Source organism: Bicyclus anynana, chromosome 14 (genome assembly GCF_947172395.1).
Source record: "Bicyclus anynana chromosome 14, ilBicAnyn1.1, whole genome shotgun sequence".
NCBI classification, from domain to species: Eukaryota; Metazoa; Arthropoda; class Insecta; order Lepidoptera; family Nymphalidae; genus Bicyclus; species Bicyclus anynana.
In genome coordinates, this window is record NC_069096.1 from 13,849,633 (window position 1) to 13,862,345 (window position 12,713).

Sequence of the window (12,713 nt, forward strand, 5' to 3'; positions counted from 1 at the left end):
TATTCACCATTACGCAAAGACTTTTCAAAGTGGTTTAACTGTTACGAAAACACTTCGATGGAATGCTTGGAGTTATTTAATAAAATTAGTATTAAAATTTTTGGTCCTTCGAGCCGGATAAATACCTTACAGTGGCAGGCCAAAGTGGGAACATGCAGACACCAATAGTGCCGAACACGACCAAGGCGCCGCACAGCCAATAGTACCACGGCATGGGGTCGTATATCCACACGTATGCGTCTAGACTATCGAGGAACATCTGTTCCATGTGCATCTCCAGTCGAATTTTGCGTTTCTTCTTTTCTTTCTCCTTCTCCTTTTCTTTATCTTTACCTTCTTTAGTGTCCTAGAAATTATGATTATAATTCAATAAATATTATGCTATGTAATTGTATAACTACTTTTGTCCACTCTTAGACCTCCTTAACTATAGCTATCTTCTGCCAAACTTCATCTTAGTATGTCAAGCGATTTTCGATATTTGATTTCGACAGATGCGATGAGTTTTTTCACCTTTTTTAGAGGTACATTTTGTGAATTTATAGGTTATGGATCTACTTAACCGATTTTGAATTTTTTTTATTGTGATACTCACTAAATATTCTATGTAACTTATACCCGTTGGGTGGATATAATAAGTTACATAGCCTATGAGAAAAAGAACTACGTGCAAAACCACGCGACGTTTGCTAGTGTGCTATAATAAAGTTACCTTGCTCTCACTAGCGCTTAAAGCTTTGCTTTCATCTTTTTCATCTCCACTCTTGCTCGATTTCTCTGCGTCTTTCTTCTTTGATTTCCCTTTTAACTCTTGTTCACTTACTGGTACCTGAAATCAGATAATAAAACTAAAATATAATAAACATATAAGCCAGGATACAAAAAATAATAATCTAGTCTTAATTAAAAAAAATCGCGTATATTATCTAAAAAACGAGAATAATAAAATAAAACCTAAATATTAATATAAATACTTAATATTATAAAACTGAAGAGTTTGTTTGTTTGTTTAATTGAACGCGCTAATCTCAGGATCTACTGGTACGATTTGAAAAATTCTTTCAGTGTTCGTTAGTCCATTTATCGAGGAAGGCTATAGGCTATATATTATCCCTGTATTCCTACGGGAACGGGAACTACGCGGGTGAAACCGCGCGGCGTCAGCTAGTTACCTCTATACATATATCAATATTCTGTGTATAAAATGTCAACTTATCTAGATACGACCAATTGTTATAAGGTACATTTTCACTCTGAAACAGAAGCGTCCTCAGGAGACATTGACTTATGGCCCAATGTGGATTGGCAGACTTCACATATGAAGCGAATTAAGAAAATTCTCAGGTATGCAAGGTTTCTCACAATGTTTTTCCTTCACCGTTTGAGACACGTGATAATAATTTTTTCAAAAAGCACAACTGAAATTTGGAGGTGCATCCCTCAAACCGGATTCAAATGACCTCCTCTGAATCACAAGCAGAGGTCATAACACGGGTTAGTCATCATATACATTTCTCATAATCAATCTTCGCAAAGTGAAGCCTCCTTCAATACAAACATTTTCGACATTTTAAAATACGCACCTTCTTAGCCCTATGGAAGAGTTTGTGCAAAAGCATTTTGTGTAAGTAGTCGGTGACGTCATGGCGCGTCGAGAATATCGGGTTCTTCCCCGTCGCCCATTTTGATGTGAGGAGCGCGTCCACTGCCTTTGTACCTGTAAAATAAAATTGTAAAATATAATAATTAATATATATATATATTTTTTGTAATTCTTAATACACGTTAGCCCTTGACTACATTCTCACCTGATGGTAAGTGACGATGCAGTCTAAGATGGAAACGGGGTAATTTGTTAGGAATTGGATGAAAATCCACACCCTTTTCGATTTCTACACGACATCTCTCAGAAAGAGAGGGGTTAGGACAATAGTCCACCACGCTGGCCCAATGCGGACTGGCAGACTTCACACACGTAGAGAATTAAGAAAATTCTCTGGTATGCAGGTTTCCTCACAATGTTTTTCCTTCACCGTTTCAGACACGCGATATTTAAGTTCTTAAAATTCGGGATGAACAGTAGCCTGTGTTAATCCGGAGTAAAATCTACTTCTATTCCAAATTTCTTTAATTTCATTTCCCCTATTTAGAGGTGGAAATTATCAAAATCCTTTCTTAGTGGATGCCTACGTCATAGTAGCTATATGCATGCAAACTCTTAGCCCAATCGGTTTAAAATTGACAAAGTTTCATACAAACTTTCATCCCCTATTTTATTCCCTTGGGGGTAGAATTGATCAAAATCCTTTCTTAGCGGATGTCTACGTCATAGTAGTTTTATGCATGCAAACTCTTAGCCCAATCGGTTTAAAATTGACAAAGTCTCATACAAACTGTCATCCCCTATTTTATCCCCTTAGGGGGTAGAATGGATCTAAATTCTTTCTTAGTGGATGCCTACACCATAACATCTACCTGCATGCCAAATTTCAGCCCGATCTTTCCAGTGGTTTGAGCTGCGCTTTGATAGATCACTATGTCAGTCAGTCACCTTTGAGTTATTATATGTATATTTAGATTATCACCCTAAAACTATTAACTCTCAATCAAGCAGCATGGTGGGTTTAAGCTATATATACCCTCTCCTATAAGGAGGGAGGCCTGGCCCTGTAATGGACAGTTAAAATATTCTAATAACTTAATTCAGCGTTTTCCAAACTTTATTCTACTGTGACCCTGAAAATTTCATACTCCTTTTTCGTGACCCACCTAAGTTTTTGGACCCATAATACCTACAATCCGCCCGTCGAGCGTCTCGTTAGTCAAGAAATAAAATCGACCATCTCCTAGTACTTATTTAAAGTCGCATCATAGCCTCCAATGCTGCGACCCGGTACCGGGTCGTGACCCACCTGATGGAAAACGTAGATAATGACATAAGGAGGCAAAGAGGCCGTTACTTGAAACATAAAATCACGTACAACCATATCCGATACGCGTTTACTACTGCTACAAATCCATAGTATAAAAAACATAGTGTAACGTTTACAAACACCGCATTAGTCGGTGATAACCTAAAAACTGGGTCACTATTAATAGATTTACTATACGGTTGAGAAGATTGTATATTAAATACAATGTAAATGTTATAATCTTTCTTAGCTAGGGGCTAGGGCCTTCTTTCTTATAGGAGAGGGGATATGTAGTTTATACACACAACGCTACTCTAATACGGCCTGACGGGTGTAGGCTTTCCACTTACCATCGGGTGGGTTACTTTACAGATGAAAAGGTCTGTCAAACGGTCGTGGTTATACAGTGTAGCAAAATCAGTAAATTGAAGGAATCTATGTAGCGACAAGCCGTGATAGCCCAGTGGATATGACCTCTGCCTCCGATTTCGGAGGGTGTGGGTTCGAATCCGGTCCGGGGCATGCACCTCCAACTTTTCAGTTGTGTGCATTTTAAGAAATAAAATATCACGTGTCTCAATCGGTGAAGGAAAACATCGTGAGGAAACCTGCAGACCAGAGAATTTCTTAATTCTCTGCGTGTGTGAAGTCTGCCAATCCGCATTGGGCCAGCGTGGTGGACTATTGGCCTAACCCATCTCATTCTGAGAGGAGACTCGAGCTCAGCAGTGAGCCGTATATGGGTTGATAACGACGATATAGCGATTTAGCGTTCCAGTACGATGCCGTGTAGAAAACAACAGAGGTAAGGGTAGAATATACATAAGGTACTTTTCCAAGCAAATTCGCAGAAAAAAGAATACTTGTGTCCAATATTACCATTCCCCTCCGACTAGTCAGAAAATACTGTAAGGAGTGGATACGACAATAGACCAACGGGGCGGGGATCGAACCACCACCCCTAGGTGACGAGTCCGACCGCTCTTACCGTTGAGCTATTGAGGCTCTTGATTTTGTTATTAGCTTACCTGTAAAATACTCTACATGGTGATTAAGGAACTTTGTCTTCTTGGTGGGGACGTTTGCTTTCAGCCACTTTGCTACCGCGTACTCCTCGCTTGTCGGCTTTTCCGACTCCGCTGGTTCACCGAACTCCTGAAAAGTAAAACCGACCCATCATCACCATCATCATCATCATCATAACCATCAACTATGTTTTACAACCCACAACTGGGCTTCTCTCCTTGTTGGAGAAGAGATTTGAAACTTAGATCCAACATGCTAAATTGAGGTATCTGACTAAGATTTATTTTGTATGTTACTTTTTTGCACAAAACAAAAAACGCTATTTTTGTATGTCTGTTTGTCCGGGCTAATCTCTGGAACAGGTGAACTGATTTTCAAGGGTCTTACTGTAAGACAGAGATTATTTATTTATTGAAAGGTAAAATACACAACTCTCATAAGGACATGCGGTCAAAGTCGCGGGTTAGCTATCGAATGCAGTCGAGTTTCGATAAATTTGCATCATCAACGCATATTCGGCTCACTGCTGAGCTCGAGTCTCCTCTCAGAATGAGGGGTTAGGCCAATAGTCTACCACGCTGGCCCAATGCGGATTGGCAGACTTCACACACCCAGAGAATTAAGAAGATTCTCTGGTAAACAGTTTTCCTTACGATGTTTTTTTCACCGTTTAAGACACATGATTTTTCTTTTAATGCACATAACTGAAACCGGATTCGAACCCACACACTCCGGAATCGGAGGAGGACCATATCCACTGGGTTCTCACGGCTCTTAACTGTAAAAGCAATACGTTTTTCAATTACGTCACCCGACCCTGGCATTGCACTCGACCGCTAATCGGAATACATTACCGACTCGGGCAGATATGTTACGTAATACTGTTAAGAGATCCATATCTCATGATTGAACACAACCTTGAACAAATATCTATAAGCATTAATTAGCACGAAACACTAAGGGAGCTCTCGCACTATGCGACCACGAGCAAGACCAGTCGTTAGTCGTGGTCGCGAGAGCTAACGTTTGTCAACGGCCAGAGTCGCAGCCACGACCACGACCGCTTGTAAAGCTACCAAATGTTAGTTGTTTTCCTACCCGCAATACTGGATGGTCGGGTTGCATTTGCTGACAGTACTTGTGAGATAAATGTCGTTTCCAAACGAACTTCCGGTTTCGGTTTCAGCCAAGGTTCCGCGAAAAAACGGGGTTTGAGCTGAAATCCGGCTGGAATTACAACCGCAACCGAAATGTGACTTAAGAAAAAAACATTTAGAGAGTGCCTATCTTTCGTTTTGTCAAATGTATGTATTGCAACAAAACGAAAAATTTAGGTTTTATAAATTTAGAAAACTTTTTTCTTTCCGTAAATAATATGGAAAGAAAAAATTACGTCTTGGTGGTTAAAATTGCTCGCAGAAGAGGCGTTGGTCGCAGAAAGAAGTCTTGAGATCAGAGAGTGGACCTGGATCGCGAGTGTTGCACAATAATTTAGCCTCGCAAAAGTAAAGGAGAGTTTACTAAACTGACTGCCAACCTTCGGAAGTTGGCACTCGAAGAAGAATTTACTGGAAAGATCAAACAGATACCTGATGGTAAGTAGAAATCCATCTATATAAAAATCTACAGAGGGCCGCTCCGTTTCTATCAACCTGACCTCGAGGCGATAGTATTTCCCTAAATAAGCTCTATCATAAAACTATGTATTAAGAAGATACGTAAGTATTTTGAATGCTCTTCGACAAAGCAGTAAATTGCTCATTTCTTCTAACAATTTGATCTACATAATAGGGATGATGACAGTTTTTTAAATTGTATAAAAATTAAGAGTATGCTAATAGTAAAGCAATTTTGTAAAAGGAATAGATCAGATCAGATCATGCGATCATTACTTTCGGAGCTACAGAGATTTAAAGGGTCAGATTTGCGGCGCTGCCGCGGATCCCTGAAAAACGCCCCATACAAAATGGCACGAACTAATGACGTCGTAGGTAATGTAATGATCATTAGATTTGTATGGGCGTTCAAACAAAATCTATACTTATAATAAATCTGTAGAGAGGTCAATTCTGTACATGAAATATATTTCCAAAATAACTATCAGGGGGTGATTAGTGATCGATACTGATGCCAAAAATGCAATTAGTAAAATTTTTGTCTGTCTGTCTGTCTGTCTGTCTGTCTGTCTGTATGTTCTTTATAGAAACAAAAACTACTGGACGGATTTTAACGAAACTTGGTACAATTATTCTACATACTCCTGGGCAGGTTATAGTATAATTTTCATTACGCTACGATCAATAGCAGCAGAGCAGTGAAGAGAAATGTTGAGAAAACGGGAGAAGTTACTCAATTTTTTAAGCTTCCGTCGCGTGTACAGCCTTAATGGTCAAAGCTACATAGAAATCATGTATGACGGAAATGTTTTCCTTAAAATTATCTATAAAAACACAGCAGCATATATATGTCTATCTTTTATGGTTGACTCACAATAACACGTGTAACTCCCGATAGCTTAGCAGTTCAGAGCTTTCTAATTATATGTGTCTACTCTTATGTTTATAACACTCATCACTTATCACTAATAAGAAAGTTAACATTATTACCTATTCAAAAAAATCATAAAAATCGGTAAAGAAACACCAAAGTTATACATGAAATACGCTAAGCCATCGCGCGTGAATACTAATTCATGCTTTAAGGATTATTTTTGTGTAACGGTTGCCGCGCTCGACGCGACTCGCGGTGGGAGGAATAAATTAAGAAGTGCAGCCTTAATGAGTAGGGTAGGGGTAGGGTAAGGTAGGGTAGGGTAGGGGTAAGGTAGGGGTAGTGTAGGGTAGGGGTAGGGTAGTGGTAGGGTAGGGGTAGGGTAGGGGTAGGGTAGAGGTAGGTTAGGGTAGGGTAGGATAGGGGTAGTTGAAAGTTTACAACGACTTTCACGCGGACGAAGTCGCGGGCGTCCGCTAGTTACTAATATCTTTGTTATTTGTGCGTTTATGTTTATAGTTCATATATTAAAAAATGTCACATGTAAAGAAACTAAAACAGTATGAATTTTCATCTAATTACGATAAAAGATTTTTAATAGATTTTGAAATTTTATAATCTCATTTATTTTGCAAATATCCAGACAATCTTTGCTTTTTATGTATAAATTAGTTAACATTGGCCTTATTTTGTGAGAAGGCACCGGAAGATATTTGTTACATAGAATCTCAATTTCGTATAGTCAACTAACTAAGTCAAAGTTAGTAATTACAGTTAGTTTGCAGGACAAGTCAATTATTATCAAGTTGTACTTACAAAATCTCTCATTTTTTTTATTTAAAACACAGTAGAAATAACTATAAAGCTATCAACACACGCGCACTCCCATCTAGTTTGCGACTAACTGTGAAAAGCCACGCGTATGGGTGAAAGTGGGACATTGTATAGAATACGCGTATATCTATTATTGGTGAACAAGATTTGTAGGTGTATGGAATAACTTTGCTATGGTTTACTTATTTTATATTATTCAATACTAGCGAACGTCGGCGACTTTGTCTTATGTATTTACGCAGTTCTGCTTTTATTAATTTAGTACTACTTGACTGGTAAGCAACATACTAATCGTTAGGTAGCTCATACGAATTTATAATTCGCTTTTTAGTGCAGCACATTTTTGTGTTTTTAAAGTCGGTTGAATTTTCAAAAAATGTTTTTTACCTATTATTAAATGATGCATACAAAATGTTTATGCCAACATTTTCTTTATAGGAAAAAATCAGCAATCTTCAAATTATTATTATGTACTTTCCGGAAAATCAATACTAATATTATAAATTCCAAAGAAAGTCTGTTACCCTTCTTGTCAAAAACCGATTTAGATGAATTTTTTGTTTAGAGACTAGCGGACGCCCGCGACTTCGTCTGCGTGAAACTCGATGTAAACTTTCAACTACCTCTACCCTACCCCTACAAAAAAAATGTCCTTCTCCTGGCTCTAAACTACCTCCCTGCCAATTTTCAGCTAAATCGGTTCAGCCGTTCTTGAGTTATAAGTGGAGTAACTAACACGACTTTCTTTTATATATATAGATTATTTGGACATGAGGAGATCCGCGGAAGAACCAAAGTCACCGACATAGCACAATGAGTCGCGAGGCTGAAGTAGCAATGGGCGGGGCACATAGTTCGATGAGCCGATGGACGTTGGGGTTGGTCGACCTCCTACTAGGTGGACTGACGATATCAAGCGAGTCGCAGGGATTCGCTGGATGCAGGCGGTTCAGGATCGTGATTTTTCCAGTGGACGTTCGTCGGCTGATATGACATACATTCGAGTACACAGGATACTTTTCATCCCAGAAAAATCCATGGTTTCTGCGGCATTTATGAAAAATAGAATTTCATACGAAGTCGCATGCGTCACCTAGTATTCAAATAAACAAGAAACTGTCAACCTTATACTTTGTTTATATTTCTTAACTTTTTCTTAAAAAAAATTGTGTATGGTCAAACTAAACAAAACCTGAATTTTTGAAGTTAAAAGGGTTAACTTGGATTTTTTTCCAAAATTGATATTCGCCACATCTTTTAATATGACCAATATTCCTGTTTCATTCCAATTAGTTAGAAAGCAGGTACACAACAGAGGTATGTTAATAAGACTTACACTTTTAACAATGATTATAATGATAAGTCTAAAGAAAACTAGTAACTTTATTTGAACAGGTCTCATTTAAACATTTCTGATAAAAAGCCAGTCAAGTTTGATTGAAATATTAATTTAATTAATACTATCTTTTTTTTCATTTTATTTTGTGTAAGCAAGCACTTAGCTGCAATCTCGCCTAATGGTAAGTGATGATGCAGCGCATGGTGGAATGTGCTCGCCTAAAAGTTGCCTATACATTCTTGACTTGAAGATATCCATAATGTAGGTGGTGGGGAAAACAAAAGCTGGTAGAGCATCACATCTTTGCAGTGCTTGTAAGGAAAGAGGAATAAATCCGCTTAGTATGCGTCTGAGGAATATCAACGACGTAGCAGTGCAAATCTATGTAATGCCGCAATCCTGTGGTAGAACAGCGAAGGTGGCACAAGATCGCACAGTTCTTGAGCTATATAATATGTAAAATCGAATATATCTAATATAAAATTCTCAGGTGGCAGTGTTATCAAACTCTTCTGAAATGGCTGGATTGATTTTTATGAAATTTTGTACATACTGTGTAGGTCTAAGAATCAACCAACATCTATTTTTTAGACCCATACAATGACCCAACCCAATCTACGTACAACCGTCATCCCCTGGTGGCCAAGTGGTGGCCAAGGTCCAGAAAAGAAAAAAGACCCCACCCAATAATTTATAAGGTAAAACATTTGCTGGGTCATCTAGTAATCTATAGTGTTAGTACAACGCTACCAACATTATAACACCAAAAATTTTTTTTGGTTAATAATCTCAGGAATTACCAGTTTGAATTGAAAAATTAAATTTTTGAGTTCGGTAGTCCATTTATCCAGAAATGCAGAGGCTGTATAACATTTTGCTGTTTGCTAGGAGTGGAGCATCAATGAAAGTTGGCCGTGGTTAGTTGCCACCCTACCAGCAAAGACATACCGCCAAGAGATTTAGCATTCCGGTACAATATTGTGTGTAGAAACCGAAAGGGGTGTGGATTTCCTCCTCCTACTAAGAAATCAACCCAAATTCCATCTTAGATTGCATCATCTCTTACCATAAGGGGAGATTGTAGTCAAGGGCTAAATAAAAATAATAAAGAATGGCATAAACAAGATCTATTATTCCTTTTCAGAGATTTTGTTTTGCATCACTGCATGGTAGTGAAAAAAAGTGGCATAGAAAAATACTTTGAGCTTGGCATTTGGTGTATGTTTAAGGAATTCCTTTATAACATGTTAACCCTCACTAGCATTGGTCTTTGAAGCCCAGGGCAGATTGAAAATTTAGCCCCCACATTTGATTATTATTTTAAGATGAAAATTTAGTCAACACCAAGTTACTGAAAATCAAGATATACTACAATTGTACACATCTAGAAGAAATAGCCAGAAAGCTGCAGTCTTTGAAAAATATTTTTTGGCTAATCTTGAGTTTTAGGAAGGGTGCATTTTTTTCATTGCCAAAATCATAGTACTTGCTCACTCATAACTATGCCACATAATATCTTTAAACAACACACTGAAAATTACATCTTGTGATTTTTATTCATTTATAGACTTTATTTAAACAGGTGTTTGTGGTAAAATTAATTTAGTAATATGAGTGATTTGTGTCATGTGTGAACTACAAAATAGACAGATACTACATATTAAAAAAATAGAACAGTGAATATCACATAAAACATATGTGTCAACGTTAATCCCATGTTCACCAAAAGTGAGGCATAAGGTTATTGAACTGTATAAAATATCCCATTAGAAATTTATTACTACACCTATTTGTAACACACCAGTGCTAAAATCTCATTATAATCTAGTGGTTAAAATATGTGCAGTAGGTAAGTAATAAAAATTCAAACCTTTTTTCGCTGTAAACAAATTAAAAAAAAAATTAATGACACACTTGGCAAAGAGCAAACAAAGAGCAGCCGCAAGTTTTGCGGTTTATTTATAAAATGCACGAAATACCATATGGATATCATGAGTGAGCGATTTTAATGCGCAATAAGGATGTGAAATTATAATTTAAGCACTCACGCAATTTCATTTCATTTATAGTAATAATTCTACTTATTTTATCAACGTTGAATGTACTGGGTTTCTTTTGCAGCATGTTTTGACTTACAGCATTGCTGATAATTTAATGCGCCACTGTCGAATCAAATACACAAATAGCCCGTACGAACCCGTGTAAACGATGCTTAAGGAATATCTACCAAAATCATCTACATTTTAAAAATAAACCCAATAAAGAGGGGAATTCCATTTACCATTTTTCAATGGAAATACAAGCAAAACAATACCGTAAAGAGATGTAAATAGAAGGCTGAGTCTACAGACTAGCGTCGAAAGTAAATTAGCAAGTAATTAACGTACCTCTTTTCGTTTTTTAGCCTTCCTTTTGTCTGCCATCCTATTAAAAAATTGTCAACGTAGCGATTTTTGTTGTTCACTGAAATCTCGAATATTTCTTCGTGTTCCTTTTCTTTCAGATTTTTAAGTGACGCATTGTATTAGCCGTATTGCCAGCTTGCAAAATTGTAAATGTTTTTTTACCTCAGACGAATTATACAGCGACCTACCTCGCTAGACCTTACCCCTCCTGTCCAAATATAAGATCAATGATCTATCGCATTCATAAAAACTGTTTATAAAGAGTCAATGTTTTTATGCTCGTTTTCGTCGTATAAAATCCCTAAAAATGCCAGTTGTAGTTGAATGGTATAAAAGACGGTCAACAACTACAAGTTTCCTAAATTATGAAGTTACCTTACATTTGTAAGTACATATTATATCTATATCAAATAAATAAATATAATTAAATATATAAATATATATTTATATCAAATTTGTAAAAAACTTACATTAGACAATAATATTTTCTGCTTTATGCGGTGACAAACGCTTAATTTTGGTAGATCATTCTGCCACAATAAAGTATTGTTTTTATTGTCCACGCCTGCAGCACCATAGATTATAGCTCTAATTATGATGCTCTGTTTTTCTGGGTTGGTAATGGACTGAAAAAAGTCGGGTTTTTTGTTTTTTTTTTTATAATATATCAATATAACAATTCTGACGAGCTCTACGATACTTCATAAGGCTGTAGGGCGTGCCAAATAAATGGACATACATACCCAATCTACTTAGTTATCAAAGTTATAAAAATTGTAACAAAATAGCGTCGCGTCAGTGCAAGTCCCCGTAAATTGTCCATGTAACCTACAGGGGCACATGGCATTCGTCTTATTCGATTAAAGTGTAGTATTGCCATCTCAGTCGTTTCTAAGGTAAAGTTGTATATTTTATCTCGCTTCTCCGCTAAATTTGCTATTATAAAATGCACACGCCAAGTATTCACTCCTTATAGAATTAAAAAATGAAAAAATCTGATAGTCGAGTGGTCACTTTCTGTGGGTGCGTCAATGCCACGTAATTCTATTTTTAACCGATTTCCAAAAAGGAGGTTCTATGTTCGGCTGTATGTATGTTTTTTTTATGTATGTCCAGCGAAAATTCCGTCATTTATGGACCTATTTTGAAAATTCTTTTTTGTTTTGAAGGGTTTGATTCCTGAGTCCCTGGTCCCATTTATTTATGCCAGGATCTGATGATGGCATCCTGCAGAAATTGAGGAAAACTTTCGAAAACCGTAGAGACGGCTAGTGCGTTTGTTAGTGTTTCCATAAGGTATTTAAAATCACTACAATTTTATGAAGGTCTGGAGTTAATTCAATTAATAATTTGTTGATGTATAAAATATTTTCGATGTGTGACTGTGTTACCTCGTCCCCTCCAAAAACAACAGAAAAGTCGAATTTGGGTTCGACACAAGTCCTTATGTATTTCATCTGAGGTATCTATGGTTCTAACCATAGGTTTATGGTCATTTCAAAGATTGGAATTGCCATAGATTATATTTGTCAGGAAGTTGTCAAAGTGATGTACAAATAAAATGTCAAATTATTGCAGCGATGACGACCGAAGACTGTCAGTGTGTCAAGATACTTAATATCTATTAATCTGTGGTGTCAAGTGTCAGCTGTTGCTATAAATCCGTCTGTGTTATGTCAGCAGAATGTCATTTTCGTATTCGTAATT

At 37.1% G+C, this 12,713-nt stretch overlaps 1 protein-coding gene across 1 annotated transcript in view; it reads right to left on the reverse strand.

The window, feature by feature from the left end:
• LOC112048770 (translocation protein SEC62) overlaps positions 1-11,148 on the reverse strand; it is a 17,488-nt gene extending 6,340 nt beyond the window's left edge. The window contains exons 1-5 of the mRNA XM_024086418.2: positions 10,989-11,148; positions 3,941-4,067; positions 1,584-1,717; positions 713-829; positions 126-346 (exon numbers count right to left, since the gene is read on the reverse strand). Of these exons, the coding sequence (XP_023942186.1) occupies positions 126-346; positions 713-829; positions 1,584-1,717; positions 3,941-4,067; positions 10,989-11,024 (635 nt within the window). The 5' untranslated portion in view covers positions 11,025-11,148. The remainder of the gene's footprint in view (positions 1-125; positions 347-712; positions 830-1,583; positions 1,718-3,940; positions 4,068-10,988) is intronic.
• Between the last annotated feature and the right edge of the window lie 1,565 nt (positions 11,149-12,713).